Source organism: Melanerpes formicivorus, unplaced genomic scaffold (assembly GCF_026170545.1).
Source record: "Melanerpes formicivorus ecotype bairdi unplaced genomic scaffold, bMelFor1.0.p_v2 SCAF_8, whole genome shotgun sequence".
In the NCBI taxonomy this organism is placed as follows: Eukaryota; Metazoa; Chordata; class Aves; order Piciformes; family Picidae; genus Melanerpes; species Melanerpes formicivorus.
This window is the reverse complement of record NW_027142360.1, coordinates 15,671,487-15,694,583: the sequence shown is the minus strand read 5'-3', so window position 1 is coordinate 15,694,583 and position 23,097 is coordinate 15,671,487. Positions and strand designations below refer to the sequence as shown.

Sequence of the window (23,097 nt, the reverse complement as noted above, 5' to 3'; positions counted from 1 at the left end):
GGTAACAGTATGGAAAGGAAACTTGAACATACGCCTGCAGCTGGAGCCATATCTGCCTGGCCTGCAGAGCTCACAGGACGTGCCGTCGAAGCCGCTGTTGCAGTGGCACTCTCCTGTCCCAGTGTACCCCTCATTGCACGAGCCGTGGTTATTGCATGGGGTCTCTGGGCCCCCTGGGCAAGCTGAAAGGTTTAGAGAAATAATGTTTTAGCTGTTGAGCTTAAGTGTGCATTTGTCATTTTCACTACTTGATATTAATTGTTCTGTGAAAAGCCTTGAGCAGGGGAACACCTGTGAACGCTTCTCTGCTGGGGCCTATAAGAACAGCTGTGCCAGCAGTGACTGTGAGTCTCATGCTTCAAAGTCTGTGATGTGCTTTTATGTCCGAAGTTGTTGTGGACTCTCTAGCCCTGGGTCTGGGTGCTTTCTCACTCAGACCCATCAATGAGTGGAACTGCCCAGCCCCTGCCCTGCCTTGTTTGTGCCTGTGTGTTGCTGGGGTAAGCCTAAGGGCAGGTCAAGCTGGGCTGGCCAAAAGTGATTGGGATCCTCATGTGTCTTTTTGTGAAATCTGGACAGTGTGAGTCATATCCCTGGACCTGTCTGGCAGCAGAGATTCTGACACATATCCTGACCCTACATGTGCTTGAGAGCCTCAGTGCTGTTCCCCTGTGAAGCTGTGAAGCTGGTAAGAGAAGAGGCACAGAGTTTGCTAACAGCTAGAAATAAAACTTCTCAAACATTATCATAGCTGGTCAAAGCTACAATTTCTGAGCTTACACTAGGCCTGTGTGTGCTCACAGGTGGCTGAGGAATTGTACACTGTCTCTGCTGTACTCTGATATCACTGTTATGAGTCTTATGTCTGCTCTTTTATTGAAAGGGCTTTCAGCTGGTGACTGCTGAGACTTGCTTAATTTGGTTACAGCAGAGCAGTCTGTACTCTCTGTAGCATTTACTTAGTTTGCCACTAGCATGGAGTTTTCAGCTTTGCTGTAAACATGAAAAAGATTATCTGGAGTGGAATAGCAACAATACTTCCTGTTTACATCAACTCACAACAGAGTTGCTCTGTCTTGTGAATGGTCTTTCCTCATGTGCCCTATCACCCTTCTGGGTGCAACCTGTCTGTGCTTGGGGAGCCTGTTGGCAAGTGGTGGGGAGGGGGCTCCTACCTTGGCAGTCTGGCCCGAAGTAGCCCTTGCAGCACTTGGCTGTGTGGACGACCATGGAACAGTTCCTACGGCAGCCATTCCTCTGCAGCCCATAGGACTCATAGGTACACAACTCAATCCCTTCCTGGGCATTGCATGTGCCAACACAGGCAGGGGGAGAGAAAAAAACACAGGAAGATGAGTGCTGTGTGGAGGTTTGGGGTTTTTTTCTCTTTAAATAATGATTTCTGACACATGCTGAATCAAAATATGATGTGTGAAGAGGGCAGGTGTGAGGTCCTCACCTCTCCAATTCCCAACTTTCCAAGCACCATTAATGACCAGAGAGGGGCTGCTCTGAAGTCAACTGAAGCACGTTAGAGTGGGTGCTTCATGAGACCACTAAGTGTCCCTCACCACTGATGCCTGGATGTTTGCTCAGGAACAGCTTTGTCCTGGAGGCTTTCTGGCATCCCTTAACGGTGTGCTTTCATTGCTGAGGGTTCTTTTTTAACTTTTTCAAAGCAACTTATCCTAATTTGCTTATGTGAAGTAGAGAAGAGAGCAGGTTAGACTGCTTAAATGCAAGATTTTGATGTATTACCTTTGGTTTTGTCCCCGGAGGACATTTAAAGTTACGGAAACAGCTAGCACAATGCCCCTGTTGTACAAAAGGGAACAGAAAAAAAGTGAAATTAAAATAATGGCAACAAAAGGCTATTGGAAATGGGCAGAACCTCTGTTTTATGAGAGCAGCAAATACGAGTGGAGGAAAGCATAGGCTTGAAATGTAAGAGCCCTGGAGAAAGAAAAGAGAATGACAGCAAAATACTTGCATTAACTTAATGCCCTTTAATATACCAAATTAGTTTTTGATACCGAAACATAAGTTCTGAGAGAGGAAACTCTGCTCTGGATTTAAATGAGGTGGTGGATATTCTTCAGATATTGATATGGGCTGCATCAAATCTGGATGTGTAATTTGGAGTAGAGGTAAATGGTTACTTCTTGGGAAGTGCTGCCCAGATCTGAGGAAATAATACCTATTCTATTTAACAAAATCAGGAAACAAAAGGTAACTTGAGCAGATGGGACACACTCAATTGTTGTGTTTACAACTGAAATACAATTCCAGTAAGGTTTTTAAAGACTGACCACATGAGGGTTGGGGTTTTTTTTTGACTATTTTTTTTCACTTTGAGGTAATTTTAAAAACACATTTTAATTAATTGGGAGAAAATTTGGTCTTGAAGCCATTTTAAAATGGGTATCAAAAAACATCCTGTTTGTGGGACACATCGAGAAAACTTCCTCCACACTAACACCGCCTGTTCAGGTGTGCTACAGAATACTACCATGGAAACAAGAAATGTGAGAGACTGAGAGCCTGATTACAGTCCAGACATCTCTCTACCTTGTGTCCTTAATGCCCTGTGCAGTGGAGGCAGCAGTGCTATTCCCTTGTAATTGGGATCTTCATAGATGAAGTGTCTATGACCAGATTCATAGTGCGAATACATATTAACTTCAAAGCATCTTAGGAAAATCCATCTGTGCTCATACTCATACTTGCATTTGTAAAGCACTGTTCTGGTCTGAGCAAAATTGCTGAAAACAGGTTAGGGCTCGATAAACTGCTCTAAACCAGTCTGGTTTTGCCCCTGGAGGAACAAAACATGAGTTCCTTAGTGTGGAGTGCAGGATTTCCATTGTGCATCTTTCAAGCACTGTGCTGCCCTTCTTAACCTCAGCTCTATGCAGTCTGGCAGATGAAACCAGCCTGAAATAGTGACACTCAGTTTCAGTAGTGCCAAATATGCTGCAAGGGTTGCCCTGGTCTCTGAGGACAGAGAGGGTTGCCCTGTGTCTCTGCCATAGCAGGGGACCCAAAAATGGGACTGACCATGAAGTCCATGGTGAAGAAGCTGTCGCAGCGTCCCCCGAGGCTGGGGTCTGTCAGCAGGCAGTCGATGCCGTAGGCGATGCCCCCATCGAACTCCAGCTGCCGTTGCACTATCTTACACTGTCTGTCATTCAGGAAAAGCGTGCCCTGTGAGATGGGATGCAGAGAGGGAAGGGTGTGTGACGCATGAGTCAGTATTCCTTGGGGCTGGGGTGAATCCCTGCATGGGTGTTAGAGAGAATTCTCTCCTCTAAAAAAAATCTGAGGACCTCTCCTCCTACAGCTGAAAGCTGTAACATCACAGAGGGGCATATCTTTTTTTCTTTCCTGAAGGTGACAGAGTATGACAACTTGATGTCCACAAGTTTACCTTACACAGGGTTAGGCTTAGCCATATTTTCAGAAGCAGATGCTTGGCAGGGATTATGTGGGTGGGATCCTGTACATTCTCAAAGAAAAACATGAGCCATTGTTCTGGTTTAGCAGGCTGTGTGTGCACCTGCAATCTTAGCTTGTAAATACTTACAAACCAGAGTTTACATGCAGATGTGGCTTCTGCCAAAGCTAGAGTCATCTTACTAGTTTTCTATTGTGTGTTTCATTGTAAGAGAAGTTAAAATGTGCTGATTCTTCAGTTTTGAGGTAATTGAGAGCTGTTTGGAGAAATAGCATTTTACAAAAGAGAAAATGACAACTCCAAAGAGTCTTACAAAGCATCTGCCTGGTTTTGCATTTGTCGCATGGACTTACAAAACCATTTGAGTTTTGATGCTACTGACCCTTTCTGGGGCACATGCCCAGGCACAGTGGGGTCTGCATGAGCAGGTGCTTCTTCAGGGGCAAGGAGAGAGTAGACACTTACAATCTCCATGTTATCTCCACAGCTAACAGTGAGATTGGAGCCCTGCAGGGTTTTCAGTGAGGTGGAGCTTGGTAGCTGGTAGGCCAATACCTGGGGAAGAAAGAGGGGATATGCATGTGTCTGGGCTTGCACGTCTTGGCCTTCGCAATGGTCCTATAAAGGAAAGACTTACTGCAGCATCACGGACAATGTGGAATTTGAGGTACTGCACCAGTTTGTCAGTGTTGGACTTCTTGAAGAGGAAATCCTGCTGCTCCTGTGGCAGCCCACGGACAGCTGTGTCTGTGGGCCAGAAGAGCGTGACGGGTTTGTGAATAGGATCGTTGATCAGTCCAAGCAGGTTGTTTTTCTGCAACATACCAAAATTTGGGGTGGGAGATTAATGCTCCACCTAAGCTGACATTGACCCTATGGATTGCATGTCTGGTGTAACTAGAATGCAATGGGTTGTGGGCTGCCTAGTCAGCAGCCTGAAAGCGATATGACTACAAAAAAACATGCTAGCATTGAGGTGTCCAAGTTTAGTTCCATGACTCAATTCTCAGAAGTACTTCATCACCCAGGGCTGCCCCTTGGAAAGCAGGATGACTGCCCAGATTTGTTCTCAAAAAAGTGCTACTTGGATCAGACCTTGGCCATGTAATTTGGTGTACAGTAGGATGGAATGGGGAGGAGGAAGATGGCTGTGGGTCTGCTTGACATCCCTCCACCTCTGTGTGAGATGGACCACATGGTAACCAGGGCTGTGTACTGTGTGGTGAACCCTTTGGCTCCACTGACCATCTTTCTGCCAGTGACACTACTTTCCGTGTCTGTGCTCCTGTTTTCAAGAAAAGTGTTTAAAACCTTTGCCCAACGACTGCTGTCTTGTGTCCTTACCTCTAGCAAACTGCTGAACAGGACATATCCATGTTTAGCTGCAACCATTTTAAGGCTTTCCTACAATGAAAGGCATGCTCAGTAATTTATCTAATAAATACATTATATGGATATTCAAAAAGCAGGTATATTGCTTTATCCTGTAAGTCACTTTTTGCTACTAAATCAGTGCCAATAAAAGCCCTGTGTAGAAGTCCTCTTATGCTGTTCTAAAAATAACTGTAGTTCCTGAATGAATTTTAAATGCAAAGTTTATCTCTAATTTTAACTTGTTCAGCACTGCCAAACAATTTGTATAAGACCTATTTAGTATCACTGGTTTTTGTGACTTACATGACTTAGATATCTAATAGCAAATGTGGAAAGTCCCTAGGGTGAGAATGACAATGAACTGCACATACCTTCTTAAGGGGGAAATCCTGCATACGTGATGGGACCAGAATTTGGTTTATGACATGGATCACGCCATTTGTGCCCACAGCATCGCTGAGTACGATTTCAGCATTGTTGTTCAAAACCACTGAGTTCTGGAAAGGCAACAAAACTATGTTTTCTGTGGAACCTTATGTGGGTGGGTGAGGCTGATGCCAAATTTCTTTGATACAGTGAGGCCAGAACATCCTTTCTGTGCAGCAAACAGCTTCGGTTTTAATAAACTGCCCTTTGTATTTTAAGGCTCTCCTCATGGAAATAAAGTCAGAATCTGAGGATAAAATAGGGTGTCAAAACAAGGGTTGTAAAACATTGCACAGCAGATAGGGGCTGAACAATTCAGCTGAATGGACAACCTTGGTTTAATACTCTTTGTTTATTTTTGCACATCAGAGGAGGAAAGGGAATCACTCTGCTTTGAAAAAACATAGAAAGTGGAATGATAGCAGACTGGTTTATTATTCTGACCCATTCCTTTTCATGGTCTGTTACCTGAGAGTAGCTGATGTGTATTGGGTCCCCATGGAGAGAGGTGACGTTGGTGATTGTTGTCAAGTCACTGTACAACAGATTAGCACAACCCACCATATGGTACCGGAGGACTTGAGCCATCACTCCTTTGTCAATCCAGTCTTTGACCTGCAGCCAAAAGCAGGGGAGTTGAAAAGCAGAAGAGCAAGGTCTGTAACTCCAAAGCCTCATGGCCAGCTCACCAAAACATTCTGGCTTTCTTACTTACTCGTGGGTCACTCTTTAGTATGTCTGTGCGAGGTACAAACAGAGTGAAAGGTCCAGGGCCTGCAATATCTCTGATAGACAAAGCCTGCCAAATTTAAGAGGACAAAGAAATAATGAGTCTTTGATGTACATAATGCCATCCAGCAATGGGGACAGCCCTGCTCAGTGGGAAGTAGTCTGCAGTGCTGTTCCTGATGCATGTTGGTTTCCCTTCCCTGCAATGTGAAGTGAGAGAGACTTATACAACGGTGGCTTTCCTTCCCAGCTCTGTATGTCACCAGTGCCCATGGGTATCAAACAGAAGATTCAGCTTATAGCCAAGTCTCCATTTCCTCTGCAATGATGAACAGGAGAAGAGGAGGGAAAGCTGCCAACTAATTCTAAGCATCAGGAGGGTGGAGGAGGGCTATTCCCTCCCTGGCAAGGGTAGATAAATAAAACTTTCATCCTGAGATACTGAGGAGTGCAGGTGTTTGTATGTGCGTTTGGCTGATACATGGTTGCTAGTACTTAGGCATAGATTAACTTCTGCTAGAGGTCCAAACTGACCTGGGGTAGTGCAGGCAATTTGTAATCACCATTGACGAACTAAAATAATAAGAAGAGCTCTGCTAAGGTGAGAGGAAGCAGTTTACCATGGCAGCACAATCAAAGCTAGAATGAGTCTTTGGACTAGAAGGTCACCATACAGATTTGTGCTGCTCTGCAACTTCTGGTAAATAGAGAATTACTTCTGCCAGTCCCCAAAAAGCACATAGTGGTGCACACTTGCTGTCTGGCAATGCACACCAACATCCTGTGACATTGTCAAGAGGCAACTGCAATCAGCATTGCAGTTTGTAAATGCAGCAGGGATAGAAAGAGACTGGTATTCACTTGCATGAAAATAATGAGAGATGTGTTAGAAAATCTGAGACTGTGAGTGGGGCACCTACATTTCTGTAGGATCTCAGTCTTTATTATTAATTTTCTAGAGGTTTTAATGACAGTTAATAGTTTAAACTAGAACATCTCCAATATTAGTGGCTGGTGATCCAAGTCCAGTTCCAGTTAAGTTGAAAGATACTGGTGCATGCCTTATTCATACTGGGTCCCTGCCCCTCTCCTGAAGGTTAAAAAAGCTCCCCAAACCAAGAGGAACACCCATGCCTCTCAAAAAGAAAGGAAAAAAAAGTACATGACCTTTTCTTACCTCTAAGTGGGAATAAAACCTAGATGTGTTGGAGTCCCTAAGAAGTTCCTGCAATCAGAAAATGAGACTTTGTTAAAGTGCTGCAAATGTGGGACAGCATCTGTGAAGCACAAACAAATACAGCTCTTGTAAAGAAAGAGAACTTCTGGCTTGGAATAGACATTGCCCACCTGCTCCTGTTGTATTCTTACCTTGCTCTATCAAAGAACATGCTTCTCTGAAATCTAAAAATACCAATGATAGCTCCCAAATACTGCAGTTCTAATAATTGTGTGTCTGTTGGTTTGGGTTTTTTTTTTGTTTGGGCAGGTAATGTTATCTTGCAGCATCCTGTTCCTATTCCTGGCTCCTTGGATTGGGATTCTTTCAAATTCTGTAGTAGATTTACCCATTTGTTAATGAAAAAAAACCCAACCAAAACCAACCTGATGTATTCCAAGAGAAACATTTTATTAAATAATTATCTGAAGAAAAATAAGGGACAGAAACAGGTGCAGCGCTTTACCTGGAAGATATTTCCTCGGCACTTAAATCCATCCCCAACGTAGTTCGGTTTGCAGGTGCAAGTCCTTTCTGTCAACTCTGTGTCATTACAGATGGCAAATTCACTGCAGCCTCCGTTATTCTTGTGAGATTAAAATGGAAAATATTTAATTCCTTGGTTGCCAGATGTGCAGAACAAGTCTAGTTCACCACTTTTGCCCTCAATGTCTGTAGCTTAGAAAGACTTAATCAGAACAGCTCTTTGAAACGGGACCTTGCTGGAACTTCTCACAGTGTATACTTTCTCATAAACAATAAAGAATATTTAAGGTTCATAGGAAATAACTCTCATTTTATGCAGAGGATGTAGTTTTGATTACCTCTTTATATCTTCAGTTCATAATGTTATAAGGATCCAAAACATTTCCAACCGGGTTTCATTCTGCGTCTTGGGGATGGTTTGACTTAGCTGGTCTGGCAAACCAGCAGTGACTTAGACTGAAGGGAACTATCTGTAGCTGCAAATGACTTGTACGGTGCTAGGAGCCTGGATTTCTAGATAAGCATTATCATAGCACTGTTTATTGTTCTCTGTCTGATGGCCCAGGTCAGCTGAAACAGGGACCTGCCATACATGCTCTCCTCTAAAACAGCTGTTTGCCTCTGGGTGCACCACCAACGTGACCTAAGGCTTGGAGAAGCAATGATGCACCTGACCTAGCCATCTGCTTCCAGTAAGCTCCCTGTGCTAGGGGGAGAAGTTCCTCATCCAGCAGTAGCATGCTGGGGGTCAGAGCTCTGCCCAGGCAGTGAACTAGCGCCTCAGTTTGCAAAGAAGTTTCTATCCTAGACTTGAGAGCAAATCAGGAAAAATTGAGAAGCCATCTTCACTTTTGCTTTTTTTCATAGTGTCCTTTCTGTCAGTGGTCATTTCATGCAGATTTCCCTATGGGCCATGAATGAGAGTAGAAGTTTCTTTGGGAGTTACTAGTGGGGCTTGACTTGACTGTGGTAAGTAGTGGCTTTGGGTGTGTTTGTTATTAGTTTCCTAGCTTTAGGTGAACCGTTTGCAGTCTTGGGTTTATCACAGCTTTCCATGAAGCTTTACTGCACAGAGGTTTGCCAAAGGGGAGCTAATTTGGTCTCTAGTCTGACAGTTTCACCTCTCATAACATTTGGTTATATACCCAATTAACCAGGCATATTTAGATAGTTGGAAGCAACGTTGCTGGGATAAGGCAATTGTAGGAAGCAGTAGATCATAACTTTGAGCTCCCCTTCTTCCAGCTTCTGTTTTAACCCTTGCTCTTTCATGTCTGCAGCCTCTCAAAATTAGAGAAGTTCTGCTGACAGGCCGGGCTGGGAGGGTGAGAATTATTGTCGCTGTGCACAGAGCAGCAGATTGATGTGCATGGGAGAGTGGGTATGCCCCTGCTGCAGCTTGCCAAGAAGTAAAGCAATGCTGCTGGTGCAGAGAACCATGTCGCTTGCAAATATGTGGCTTGCAGTATGCGAGCTATCTAGTATGAAACAAAGGTGGCTGAATCTCAGCCTGCAGTGGTAAGAGACAGACACAGTGAGGAATACTATAGGAAACCCTGCATTGTGTGTTGTGGAGGGAAAGAAAGGAGATGTTTGGTGTGGAGAATGATTGTTGTGTTTTCATTTTCCCCCCCTCTTGTTAACCTTCTCATCAAGAGAGGCTTCCATTCTCCCCATCCACCTCTTCACCTCCTCTGTCTCCCTATTCACTGAACTGCTTCTGCTGCAGCTGGCAGTGTTGTTATCTGTATCATACATCCATGGGGATGTGTTCAAGACTCAGACTAAGTGGCTGTAGGGGCTGTGGAGTTCTGCTCTTCAACTTGCCCCATGAGAACTCTGTCCTAAGTGAGCCTGCAAGCTGGGACCTCTGATGGAAACATCTACTCCAGGGAGCCCAGGCCCACTGAGCACCTCTTTGCCCTAACATGAATTTCACTGGTCATGCTGCAGCAATGTGAGGACTTGGTACTCTGATTAGACTAGAAGAAATTCAGACCAAGAAGCTGATGTGTATGCTGACACTTGATAATTTTCTTATTCAGGGTGTACAGACATGGTCCCAAATTGCACCAGAAGACTTAAGGACAAGAGAATATTAAAAATAAACAGGTGTTTTGATCCACTGTAGACTAATCTCTTTGGCTCCCTAGCACCTGGCTCTTAGAACTGCTAGAAGTAGCCCTTGAGCATCAACAATGTGAACTGTAGGTTTTGGGTTGTTTTTATCATTACAGGTACCATGTAGGTGTCATTTCATAGTTTCATAGTTTCATTCAGGGTTGGAAGGGACCACAAGGATCATCTAGTTCCAACCCCCCTGCCATGGGCAGGGACATCCCACACTAGATCAGGCTGGACAGAGCCTCATCCAGCCTGCTCTTAAACACCCCCAGGGACGGGGCCTCGACCACCTCCCTGGACAACCCATTCCAGGGTTTCACCACTCTCATGGTGAAGAAGCTCCTCCTCACATCCAGCCTGAATCTCCCCACCTCCAGCTTCATTCCATTCCCCCTAGTCCTATCACTACCTGAGATCCTGAGAAGTCCTTCCCCAGCCTTCCTGTAGGCCCCCTTCAGATACTGGAAAGCGACAATTAGGTCACCTCGGAGCCTTCTCTTCTGCAGACTGTACAGCCCCAACTCCTTCAGTCTGTCCTCATAGGAGAGGTGCTCCAGCCCTCTGATCATCCTCGTGGCCCTTCTCTGGACACGTTCCAGCACCTCCACATCCCTCTTGTAATAGGGGCTCCAGAACTGGACACAGTACTCCAGGTGGGGTCTCACCAGGGCTGAGTAGAGGGGGAGGATCACCTCCCTCGACCTGCTAGCCACACTTCTCCTGATGCAGCCCAGGATCTGATTGGCTTTGCGGGCTGCAAGTGCACACTGAGAGCTCATGTTGAGCTTTTTGTCCACCAGCACCCCCAAGTCTCTCTCCTCAGGGCTACTTTCCAGCCAGTCACTGCCTAGCCTGTATTTGTGCCTGGGATTGCCTCGACCCAGATGCAGGACCCTGCACTTGCTCTTATTGAACTTCATGAGGTTGGCCTGTGCCCACCTCTCCAGCCTGTCAAGGTCCCTCTGGATGGCCTCCCTTCCCTCCAGCGTGTCTGCTGCACCACACAGCTTGGTGTCATCAGCAAACTTGCTGAGGGTGCACTCAATGCCACTGTCCATGTCCCCCACAAAGATGTTGAACAAGACAGGTCCCAGGACTGATCCCTGAGGGACTCCACTTGTCACTGGCCTCCACTGGGACATGGAGCCATTGACAGCCACTCTTTGGGTGCGACCATCAAGCCAGTTCCTTATCCATCTAGTGGTCCACCCATCAAACCCATGTGTCACCAGTTTGGAGACCAGGATGTGGTGTGGGACAGTGTCGAAGGCTTTGCTCAGGTCCAGGTAAACGACATCAGTTGCTCGCCCCTCATCTATTAATTTTGTCACCTGCTCATAGAAGGCCACCAGGTTGGTCAGGCAGGATTTGCCCTTGGCAAAGCCATGCTGACTGTTCCCAATCACCTCTTCACTATTCTTTTGAGCGAGTAGTGACTCCAGGAGGATCTGTTCCATGATCTTTCCAGGCACAGAGGTGAGACTGACTGGCCTGTAGTTCCCTGGTTCCTCCTTCTTGCCCTTTTTGAAGATGGGGGCAATGTTTCCCCTTTTCCAGTCTGTGGGGACTTCACCAGACTGCCAGGACTTTTGAAATATAATAGAGAGGGGTTTAGCAACCTCATCTGCCAGTTCTCTCAGTACCCGTGGGTGTAACCCGTCGGGTCCCATGGACTTGAACACTTTGAAACAAACTCTTTAATTGCCTTGCCTAGAAACTGTACTCATTTATTTATTTTAGTAGTAATTGAAATATAGGTAATCCCTCTATTGCAGACATAAACTTAGAGAGTAGCTTTTTATATGAACTCTAGTAATGACAAAAAATATGCTGAGAAGATATGAGTGACATTTTGCCACTACTGACCGGGGTCTGTTTGTCTAGACCCAATCTGAAGTGGGTTTTTAAGACTGAGTGATGAATCTAGGCCCTCACTTTTGTTATGTCCAGGCTGTGGTCCAGGGAAAACCTTTACTTCATACTCAGTTTCTGAAATAGCCACGGCACTAAAGCCCATTCTGAACCGAGCACATTTAAAGATTAGGTCAATTAACATAAACTGATTGTGGGCATATCTGACTTACTTTTAAATGCATACAAAATCCAGAATGTAATGCTTACAAGAACCTAAATCCTCTTCTTAACTGGATACTCACTTGTGAGCACAGACTGATATATGTGCATCTTTTGCCATCTCCAGAGTACCCCTTCAAGCAATTACATATGGCCTACAAAGCAAAACCAAAAAATATGCATACAGGGAAAGAAGATATTTAAAAAACCATAGCACACACTTAATTTGCCTTTCCCCCTTCCCCCCCACATTGTTTCACAGTGATAAAGTATACTACTTACTAAGCTAAAATTGCATCATACAGCAGTTTCTTTGCCATCACGAGCAACCATAGACTGAGACTGGGGAATAACAATTTCTCAGAGGCTCTATCTGCCCATTCCTTGACTGACTATCTCTTGTCTCTCCTTTGTTGTCCTGATCATTTGAAATGATGCCTTTGATGTCTGCACATGGTCATTTTGCTAGCAAAACAGGCTAAACCCCTAGTATGTTTCCCCTCATTTTATCTGCATGGATTGATATTCCCTTCTCTTCTCTTCTTTTGGTTGTTTTGGTTTGTGGTTTTTCTGGGTCTTTTTTGTTTGTTTGTTGTTTTTTTTAAGTGATGAAACCTATGTTCAAAACACACTTGGAATTGTGTCCTGATATTACTGATGCAGCAGTAATGTATTTGATACATCACAGTAACTTTGTTTTGCACTTGCAGTTATCACAATCATGAAAAACCCTAGTTGCAAGGAAATATCTGATATTCCTCTCCAATTCACTGCTTAATGATTTTCAGTTTAGGATTCACATTTACTATGTACATGGCTGAAAATTCAAGGAGATTTCTGCATCAGAAATAAAACTACTTGGCAGTGTAACAGCAGTGGTTTATGAACCTGGATGACTGAAAGCCCTATTCTGTTTTGTGTGTTTGGATCTGCAGTGCTGGGATTTTACAGTGAAGATTATTATTACTCTGATGTTAACCATATTCTTATGAGTAGGATAATCATGTTGTACCTATCTGCAGTGAGGGTGTATGGAAAAAAAATAGCTACCACCTATCTTATCTAGAGGGATGGGGAAGGAGTTTGGTGGCTCTGTGCTCCCACTAGAAATGTCCTGACTTGCAAATGATAGCTAAGGAAAAAAGTTAATTGACTGGTACTGGCCAAATAGACTGACAGGATTATTGCCCTTCCTGTCCTGGGATAACTAGAAGTCAGGATGTGGACTCTGACTTCTGGTCACTGTTTTGTGTGTTGGTTCTGAGGAGACTCTGTCGTGCAGCGCTCACAGGATTGCAGCCCTGCCAATAGCAAATATGACATGACAGGGCGATGATAAGAAGTGCTGCAATCAGGGTGTTCAGCCTCTCCTGAAGCTGTTCTAAAAATAGAAACACTAATCTGTGTCACTTGATTGCCTGGGCCAATTTGTTTCTCTTTTCATCCCTTGTCTTTTTATGCATCCTTTTCTTTGGAGAGTAAGTAGCACTTCTGCATGTGAGATGCACAAATGTGGAGGAGTGAGTGGATGCTGGTAAGCTGTAACCCCTATAAGAGAACTATGATGCAGTCTGTTTTGTATTCATGTGAGCATGTTTGAGCTATGCTGGGAAAAGGGCTAGTCTGTAATGGAATTTTTCCATGGACAGTTTCTATAACAGTGAAAGAAACATTATCTGGTAATACTTTTAAACTGACAGGTTTTCATATCAAAACCTCCCAGTAGAGAAAAACAACTGCTTGAACCGGCAAAACTCTGCTTTCCTCCAAAGCTTTGGATTTCTTTTACTGAAATTAATTTTTTTCATGTTTGTCCACATTCTTTCTCAAATAGCTTTCTGAGGGAACTGTATACTTTTCAGGATTTTAAAACAAAATCCATTCCTCCATTTAAAAACAAAGTTGAGATGGACAAATTTTTCTTTACCCAACTGTAAACAGTTGACCAATTCTATTTATCTGTACTGACAAAGTACTCACTTGATTGGGTCCAGTCTGGGTGCATTCTGCATTTCTGTCACATCCACCATTGTTCTCCAGACAAGGGTTGATTTCTTTATGAAACAGAAACAATATAGTAAAAAAGATTGACTTCTGAAAACCCAAGTAGGGAGAATTTTAAGTAAAGTATACTAGGAATGCAGGTCTAAGACAACTGTGAATCAATGAAACCAATTCCCTTAACTACTTCATAGCTTAGTCTAGGTCTTGTAGTTGTCATGGTGAAGGCTAATGCTGCTACCAGCATTTCTAAAACCACACCTGGAGAGGTATGGTACAAGAGCATCTAAATGTCTTTGTAATGGCCAGAGGAACTTTAGTGTATCAAGCTGCTGAAGACAGGCCTATCCTTACTGAGGTGCAGATCTGTTTCAAGCAGTGTTGTCACACCACACCGCTGTGGTTGCATGGTTTGTCAAATGGCACCAACCATATGGCAGGTAGAGATATCTTTGGCATCAAGGTCCGTAGTATCAGGAAACTTCACTTCTGGCTCATAGTAGAAGAAAGATCTTTGGTGTACAGGAACTCTCAGTGCTGTAATTGTCCTGTGTGACATATGGGACATCGCAATACTTACCAAGGCAGACAACTCCGTCTCCAGTGTACCCAGCATTGCAGACGCACACTCTCTTGCCAGGCGTTGTCCTTCTGCACTCTGCCTTGGCAGAACAGCCACCATTGCTGGTCTTGCAAGCATCAATAGCTGAACAGTGAAAACAAACCAGACTAAACCCACGTGCTTAAATGGCTTTTTGCTTTCCAGGTTAAGCTGTCTCTATGTTTTAAATAGATTTGCTAACATTTTCTGAACAGAGAATCTTTCTGATTTAAGAGGCCATAATTTCATTAGTGCCAGGTATTTAATACACCTTACAAGATGACAAGAGTGAAAGCTGAGAAGATGCTTCTAGTCTTGTTGAATTCACCCAGGACAGACATACAGTAACTTCCCATGTTCAGATTTTGCTCATTTCAACCAAGCATAATAAAGGGACCTTCAGGTTCTTCTCTTGATTAAATGTGAAGCTCTGCCTTATCTTGCTTTTTTCCACACTGAGATCACATTTCTTCTCTTTCAAGAGGTCTAGACCATAATACTGTCCAGCCTTTCTGTTACAAAATTCTCTGGGTGCTATTCAGGTGGATATTTGTGTCTTTTCTCCAATTCTGGATGAGTCAGAGGCTCACAAAATTAATTGCTCAGATTACCCTGAGATCAAAGGTGAATAAGATCAACCAAAAAATTACTTCAGTTTTTGCCTCAAAAGATCCTAACTTTCAGAAGCTGTAATAGCCAGACTGGAGAAATTACTTATCCTGTAGCTGGTTTTGCCCAGGAATTATGTACAGGGGAATAAGGGTGAGTGCAGAGCTACTGTGGGTGACCTGTGTCACTCAACTCTTCCTGCACATGGGGAATTTCCCAACAGTAGATTGAAATGGATTTGGCTGATTTGAGCCAGAAGAGAAAACGAAAGCAGCCCCACTAAGAATGTTAAAATCGTGGATTAAAACCCTGCCAACTATTGTGAATAGACAACTATGCTTCTGTTCTCAAAAGCCTTAGTACTTTAATCAGTTAAGGATTAATTGAAACAGCTGAAAAAATTAATTGCAATCAGTGTAGCTGGAAGCAGGCTGTTTCATAAGTCTGGATATCCAAGACTCTTGAAGGAACACCTAGGGTAAAATGCTGTTGCGCCTTTCTGGAGGTCTCAGATCTCTCTGGTCTAAAGAAGCTGATTTTACCAACTCAGAAATCTGTGCAAGTTCAGAGAGCTGAGGAAACAGTAGGGCTGTAGAGCTTCCAATAGCTGGAAGTGCTATTGTACCCTGACTTGGCCTCTCTTGGCTGGGCTTTGTTAGGAAAAGGAGTAAAAGTCATAATCCAGGTTTCATTACTCTGCAAACAATGGGGCCTGAGTTGTGCACAGCATGTTCCCTTTTCTCTGGTCTCCTTAGCACAATGCCTCACAGCTTGGAGAGTTTGAGCCCTTTGTTTGCTGTGAATCTGCACCTGTTGGGCTCTTGCTTATTTTGAGCAAATTGGCAACAATTCCTGTTTTTTAACTGGTACATAGGGTGGTCATCTCTCAGCAGCTCCACAATGACCACAGACTGCTTCAAGCATGTTTTGTCTTTTTCTATTTTAAAGGGGAAGAAATAAAGTCCACTTGCCTGTGCAGAGTGTCCCATTCCCCTCAAAACCAGCTGCACACTTGCAATAGGCTGTGCCGTTTGACAGGAGAAGGCAGCTGAAGAAGTAAATGGAGACATTAAAAGAACAAAACCAAAGTAATCAGGTCTCCTGTACGGCCCTTGCTTTTGTGCATTGTTCTGAACCTAATGTTACATAGAAATAACAAGGCATTTAACCATACCGTATGACGTGGCTGGAACCATACAAACGAACCTATTCTGACCAAGCTTTACAAATGCATTTTGGATGCACCGTTTCAAAGATTAAAATGGCACACTTTAACTAGCAAGAGTCCTATTTTCTTGTGCAGAACCCTAGCAGTTGCATGCCTGCTTACCTGAAAACTGTGCACATGCTTTTTTGCGGGCTGAAGTTGAACTGACGTGCAGGCATGAGAGCCACATGTCTGAGTTTTCTGGGCTCAGATTTGGGTTTTTGGACAGTATGCCCTTGTGTATACAAGAGTAGGTTTACTACCAAAAAAACTTTGTATAACACAGGGATCACTTCACAGTGTCACCCAGGGACAATGTCACAACGCAGCACAATCCTGTCCTTGCCTGCCATTCCTGCTATGCCTGCATCTATACACATACCTACAGCAGCGGATGAATAAGGCTCAAGAGAACATTTTGCTTCTCACCTCAGAAATGTCTTGATGTCAACATGTGTAGGATTCCCCCCAAGCAAATATGAGAGTGGAGTTTTGCCAAGAAAGCCTGGTAAAATGTCATTGCTGTGAACTGAGGTTCACAAAGTGGAGTTAAGAATGGGGAAAATGAGGGTTTTGCCCCTCTAGTTTCTCTGCTCCTATGGAAGAGCCATGGCTGAAAATGGGGACCCTTTCCAGCCACCTTTCATGTTTGATCATTTTTTCAAATTTATTGGGTAATGTGAATCTTGCTCTCTAATCATTAATGGCAGGTGGGTGCACTTCAATAAATGGATCAATGACTTGCTCCTTTTTAGTCATGTGTCATGATGAATGGGACAACTGGGACAAGCAGACAAAGTCCATCTCAGAAATCCACTTTTTGTGATCAGTCTTGCCCTGGCCTCTTGCTCTCTAGTGCTGCAGGTTCTATTTCTTTGTATATTGCATGCCATGGTAGGATGTCACATTTCCACAACCCACCAAAAAAAGAGTAAATCCCACTTGTTCCCCCTTTTGACATACACATTCTGAACTTTTTGTCCTCATCACTGGATACATTGTTAACATTGCTCCTTATCTCTGTGGCAGAACATGAGTGTTGTCTATGCTGCTGAGAAGTCTTCATAAAAGAGCAAAATGGACTATATTTTTTGCATTGTTAAGATATTCCCCTTTCCCTCCTGTCCTTCAAGTAAGTGGACTTCATACATACTTAGCACTGGTATGGCAGGAGGCGTTGCACGCATCATCTTTGATTTCTGCAAGAGGGAAAACAAGAGATGAAGCAGAGATCAAAACCGTTGGGGTCAACCTCTTTTGAGTTTCCCAGTCTTTCATTCCCACCATGCAGAACTGGAATCTGAGTTCTGCAGCAGACAGCCCTGCTGTCAATCTGTGTAGAGACCCATCTGCACAAATCAGTGGGTACCCCTTAAATTCCTTTGTGAGGAGGAGGCGGCACGACCATGTATCACCAGGAAAATACTTCTGTTGTCCTTTACCTGTTGTCATTTAGAGTTTTGCACACTATTAGGTTAGAAAAACCTACACTTACATAATTAAAATAACTGAAATTTGCTCAGATATAATCACTCTAAAGTTCATTTCAATAGTATAATTTTCCTTGAGCAAATGTAAAACTGACTTGGAATGCTATTATTAACATGCTTATAGCATTGTTTATTTTGTACTGTTATACATAGAGTTCTGAAATAGTTATTTAATACAGTGCAGTAGAGCTGAATCAACTTATTGAAGCACTTGAGAGGGTTTTTATCTGTGTCCAAAATGAGCTAGGTAACTGCCCTGAAAAATATATAGCCCTAAAAAAATGGGCTATTATTTTGGGGCAGATACAGGATGACACAGGTAGAGGATAGCTGAGTAAGGCATTTAGGTCTCACATTCTTAGCTGGCTCTCTTTTAGTACAGTAATTAATAGTCATAGCACAGGAGTGTCAGCTGTATTTCGCTGCATGTGGAAAGCTGCCGGATATCTGGTAGTGCAATGGGATCTGATCACAACTGTAGCTCTGGTATTTCTTAAAATGCTCACTTCTTGCCCCAGGGGTACACTCACCCGTCTCGCACCTCACTCCTCTCCAGCCAACATCACATTCACAGGAGCCATCCCCATTGATCCCACTGCTGCATTTCCCATGGACACACGCACACACTGCGAGGAGAGATAGGAGGAAAAACCTGATCAGGGTAGCAATGTGCACAGCAAGACAGTGAGGGGAAAGGAAGGCAAGAGAGATGGCTTAGATGTCTTCTCTTGATGGCACATTCTGCTCTGGGCTGTTTCAAGAAATGCTTTGGCTTCTGCCTATTGACTTCTATCTACAGAGTGAATCTAAATTCAAAATCTGCTCTTATCTCCTCTATTGCCAAATACAGGGACTAAACCTGTGTTTTAATGGGAAAGCACATTTGAAAAAGCAATGCTGTGGAGGGTTAGTCTTGCTGGACATGGTTCAGAAGGTGCTATCTCCAAACAAGGGAGCACAGAGGAAATGCCATAATGGGGAAGGAAAAGGGTTAATGATGTTCTTGAGACTGGCCTACTGCCCCGAGTGTGATGTGACTTTCCAGACTCTGGAATGGGCACAGTTAAAAGATCTAAGGGGAAGGTTTTGACATCTGACAAGAGTAGCAGGTGTGCCTGAGTGATTTGGGGCTGCTCAGTACCTTGATCACAGTTGTGGCCATATTTGCCTTCAGTGCAGCTTTCGCAGGCTGTACCCACAAACCCCTCTCCACACTCGCAGATCCCGGTGCCGTTGATGCCATCCAGACAGACTCCGTTTCCAGAGCATGTGTTCCCTGCTTTCCCCGGGCAGGGCTGGCACTGCTGCCCGAAGAAACCTGCGCAGCACTCCCTTTTCTGTAAACCCAGAAATGCTGTGTTGAAGGTCAGGGTAGCAAGCGTGGCAGCAAGCAAGTGGCTGCTGAATATCGACTCTTGGAACTGCTGCAGGTTGAGGGTGAACTGGAAAACTGAATTTTTAGCAGTGTTTCATCTCTCCTGGTCTCTGGCTCTGCTTTATACTGTGCCAGGGCTCTGTTTGCTACCCCAAATGTTTGATGGGACCCAGGTGCCCTCCACCACCCCAGGGAAATGTGGATGGGATGGCTAGGGACAGATATGGGGATTACACTTTCCAAACTTGTGCTCCCTCTGGATGGGATTGCTAGGGACAGGCATGGGGTTACCCTCTCCAAACCTGTGCTCCCTCTGGATGGGATTGCTAGGGACAGGCATGGGGTTACCCTCTCCAAACCTGTGCTCCCTCTGGATGGGATTGCTAGGGACAGGCATGGGGTTACCCTCTCCAAACCCATGCTCCCACTGAATGGGATTGCTAGGGACAAGCATGGGGTTACCCTCTCCAAACCTGTGCTCCCTCTGTACCACATCAGCTCCCAGCCCTTCCTATGTTGCAGCTATCATCTGACTTTAAGTTTCCAGTCTTTGCTGCATCCAGAACAAAGACCAATTGTCAGGGACTGCCTTGACATGCTCTATGTATTTAGTGGGGATTATGAGGATGGTGAAGTTCCAGAATGTGAGTTCCTGGCTTTCACCATAACAGAAAGGGTATACTCACAATGACGGTTTTAGCACACTTTGTCCAGCACCTGAGCTGGATGGTGTATATTCTCATGTTGTTCTCTGAGAAAACACAGTATTTCTTCTTCCCTGCCTGAAAAAAAAAACCACAACAGAGAAACAGTTGCACTTCTGAGTAATATTGATCAAATGCTTTGAAAGATGGGTCATTAACTTTATGCATGCTGTGCACTGACTTGCATTCACAATTAAAATGAAGGAAATACTTTTCAAAATCAAAATACATTAACTGAATGATTTTCTCCTGGTGAACCTGGGATCAATTTAGCTTGGTGCCTGTGGCATTTTAGTGCTGTGTCTAATACTGCCTTTGCTCAGAATTGAGCAGATTATTTTTCTGAATTCTGACAAGCATTTTTTTCCCCCTGCACATTTCTTGTCCTTTCTACTTTTTCTTTGCACGCTGACTGCTGAAGTTCTGCAAAACCAGCTACTGAAACATTATCTTCTAGGTCTGGACACAGTTGGGAAAGATTGCTTGCTGAAGAAGCCTTGCTGACCTCATTGTACCCCTGCTAGGAGGTTGAGATAAGTATCCATGCAGCTGCTCCTAGCAAAGGAAATGTTAATGTTTTTTGAGTTTTACGCATGAGCAACTCGGTTTGGCTTTGTCAGCAATTACATTAATGGAGTGGATGAGACTTGATCTACTTTGCAATCCCTACAGTCATAATATATTAAAAAAAAAAAAAAAAAAAAAAGAAAAGGAAAATATGCCTATATAATCCCAACAGAGAGACTTTCCCAGAGAAAGCTGCATGTCAAGAAACTCTAGGTCATGTGATGGTTGAGAGTGACCTCTAAATATCTGTAGTTCTCATGTGCTGGATCTGGGCATCCAAAGTCTCTGTAGTCTTGCACTCTCCCTCTGATCACCACTCTCACCATATTGCTGGGGACAGGCTGAATTTACACCTTTCAGTACATCGTTGATTTGAAAGGCTCAGAGATGCTTCTGTAGTTTTTCCTGCATCGAGTGTACTCCAGACCATATTCAACTCCCTTAGTTTTTCATGGGAGAGGTAACCTTTGCAGTTTGAGTCATCTTCAGTTGTTCCAGTGCGTTATTAGAAACTGGGCTTTCAAGATAAAACTCTCTACACTTAATTCTGCTGCCTTCCTTTCAGGGCGGATTGAGTCTACTGACTGTAAGCAATGTATGTAGCAGGCTGAAATATCTAACATAACTTACTGAAGCTGAAGTAATGATATTAAAACCAGAATTAAATAAATCTATGCTCATTTTTTATTAAAAAAATAGTATTAATGATAAAATACTTACTATTTCTTTTGTTCCTGGGGGACACCTTGATGGGCTTGAACAAATACTGCACTTTTCCTTAAGCAACACAAATGGGAGGTAATTAGTAGAATTTATAGAGCTGCAGACAGGTTGCTCACCAGAAAATGCCTAACTGCCAGCTATGTTTTAAATATATGCACCCCAGCATGCACAGTCAGGATAATCCCTTTGGTAAAGGTGGAGAGGGTAGCTGCACTGCTTGGCAGGAGGTCTGTAGGGACACCTTCTTCCAAGGTGAAGAAGGAGAGTTCTTTTGCATATTTTCTTTTGCTTTCCTAAAGCAATGATTCCCAAAGGCTTCCCCATTTAAAGCATAAGAGGCAGCAAGTCCTGAGCTTGGATATGGTTCGCCTGTGGTGCAAGGGCAGCTTTGAAACGGAGCACTTGTACCACGTGTATGTCCCATGCCACATGTGCATGTGAATCATTTGCTTGTGTAAGGTCAGTTTCCTCAAGATGCTTAGTTACATGTTGTACCTAGTGCACGAGGTTTAATATTATTTCTGTCCAGCTATGTCCTTGCTTCTAGCAAGGCTTAAAAGAATGTGTAAGTATGTTGCTGCAGTTGAACACAGCAGGGAAAACAAATTTCCCTGGGAAAACAAAGGAAAGTACAACCATTTGTATTCCATGTGTAAAGGAACAAAACAAGGACATTTTACTCAGGGGGGTACAAGGAGCTCACGTGTATGTGCAGTGGTAACCTGCACTTGGAGTGCAAAGATAAATTGTTTTTCCCTATTAAAAATATATATTTTTTTGCTCCTCTCCCCCTTTTTAGTATATAAACAAGTGGCCTGGATCAAAAGATATGTTAGAATAGTGTATTACTATTACTTTCTGAAAATTAAAACTCAGGATTTGCTTATTCCTATGCTATTTGGGTTACATTTTATCCAAGCTGTCAGTACACTGATTGCAAGATAAAAGCTGTCTTACTAGACAATAAAAATCTGATAGGAATATCATTTATGGAAAACGTGTGCATTCCTTTCTGGGAAATAGTGCCAGGCATCCTGTACATTTGAGCTGTATTTGGCTACAGATTTCTCTGGTGGGCCTTGAAGCACTTAAGAAACAGAACCACTTACAATGATCCTGGTGTCATTGATGTCACACCTGTTCTTCTGTATTTCCAGGACTTTTCCCAACCCATGAATAATTCCTTTGTCTGTTGCAACATTTGTATAACTTATAGGTGCATCATTTACAAATAGCTACAAAAGAATTGAAACCTGTTAACAAGCACCAGAGATATTTAGTAACTATGTGGTAACTACAGCATTAGCAGATCAAAGAAGGAGCAAAGTGCAAGGCTCATTTCACTGAATGGGGTTAACTTCAAGCACTTGCTCATGTCCCAGTCGCTGCATTTAAGAGCTTGACTGGACTGAAGGGCATAAGATGACTTGCAGCCTGTTGAAATTTCTTAGCAATAGGATTTGGCAGAGCAGGTTTTTCCACCATGGGGTGGAGAAGAAGAAGCCTAAAGCAAGACAGGAGCTGGGACTGCTGTTGGCAGGGAATGAGAGGCTTCAGAGAAGCCCTCCCAGAAGCTGCTCTTTCAAGAAGGACTTTCATCATCTCACTGTTACCCTGTACTCCCATGGTGACCTCACCAGATGCATCCCCAAGATGCTTTTACAAACAGAAGGGTTGAAACTGCTTTGGTGAGAAGCTTTCTGTCCTCCTTTGCCTGTGCCCAGAGTGAGCTCTAGAGCAGAGAAGGAGAATCAAGTTTCCTTCCTTGTGCCACAGAACTGGGTGTGTTGCTTAATCTTGCTGTACCCTGATTTTCCCAGGAGTGGTCTTGAAAGACAATTAATATTTGTTGTCTAGTGCTTTCAGCTCTTAGGATTGAAAATAGAATTAATGTTTTATAATTGAAGGCAAGTTTCTAATAGCTGTTGGAGGTCAGAT

At 43.7% G+C, this 23,097-nt stretch overlaps 1 protein-coding gene across 5 annotated transcripts in view; it reads right to left on the bottom strand.

Annotated features, from left to right (window-relative positions):
* STAB2 (stabilin 2) overlaps positions 1-23,097 on the bottom strand; it is a 79,975-nt gene that overhangs the window by 14,518 nt on the left and 42,360 nt on the right. For 4 of the 5 annotated variants that reach the window (XM_068142265.1, XM_068142267.1, XM_068142266.1 and 1 more), the window contains exons 35-56: positions 22,269-22,394; positions 21,157-21,213; positions 19,852-19,947; positions 18,932-19,127; positions 18,321-18,416; positions 17,454-17,499; positions 16,065-16,141; positions 14,464-14,589; positions 13,863-13,936; positions 11,966-12,037; positions 7,666-7,785; positions 7,161-7,208; positions 5,970-6,053; positions 5,723-5,869; positions 5,200-5,325; positions 4,799-4,858; positions 4,092-4,268; positions 3,920-4,009; positions 3,058-3,204; positions 1,759-1,815; positions 1,176-1,299; positions 33-182 (exon numbers count right to left, since the gene is read on the bottom strand). In XM_068142265.1, coding sequence (XP_067998366.1) covers positions 33-182; positions 1,176-1,299; positions 1,759-1,815; positions 3,058-3,204; positions 3,920-4,009; positions 4,092-4,268; positions 4,799-4,858; positions 5,200-5,325; positions 5,723-5,869; positions 5,970-6,053; positions 7,161-7,208; positions 7,666-7,785; positions 11,966-12,037; positions 13,863-13,936; positions 14,464-14,589; positions 16,065-16,141; positions 17,454-17,499; positions 18,321-18,416; positions 18,932-19,127; positions 19,852-19,947; positions 21,157-21,213; positions 22,269-22,394 — 2,296 coding nt within the window. The remainder of the gene's footprint in view (positions 1-32; positions 183-1,175; positions 1,300-1,758; positions 1,816-3,057; positions 3,205-3,919; positions 4,010-4,091; positions 4,269-4,798; positions 4,859-5,199; positions 5,326-5,722; positions 5,870-5,969; positions 6,054-7,160; positions 7,209-7,665; positions 7,786-11,965; positions 12,038-13,862; positions 13,937-14,463; positions 14,590-16,064; positions 16,142-17,453; positions 17,500-18,320; positions 18,417-18,931; positions 19,128-19,851; positions 19,948-21,156; positions 21,214-22,268; positions 22,395-23,097) is intronic. The other variant, XM_068142269.1, reaches the window with a different exon arrangement.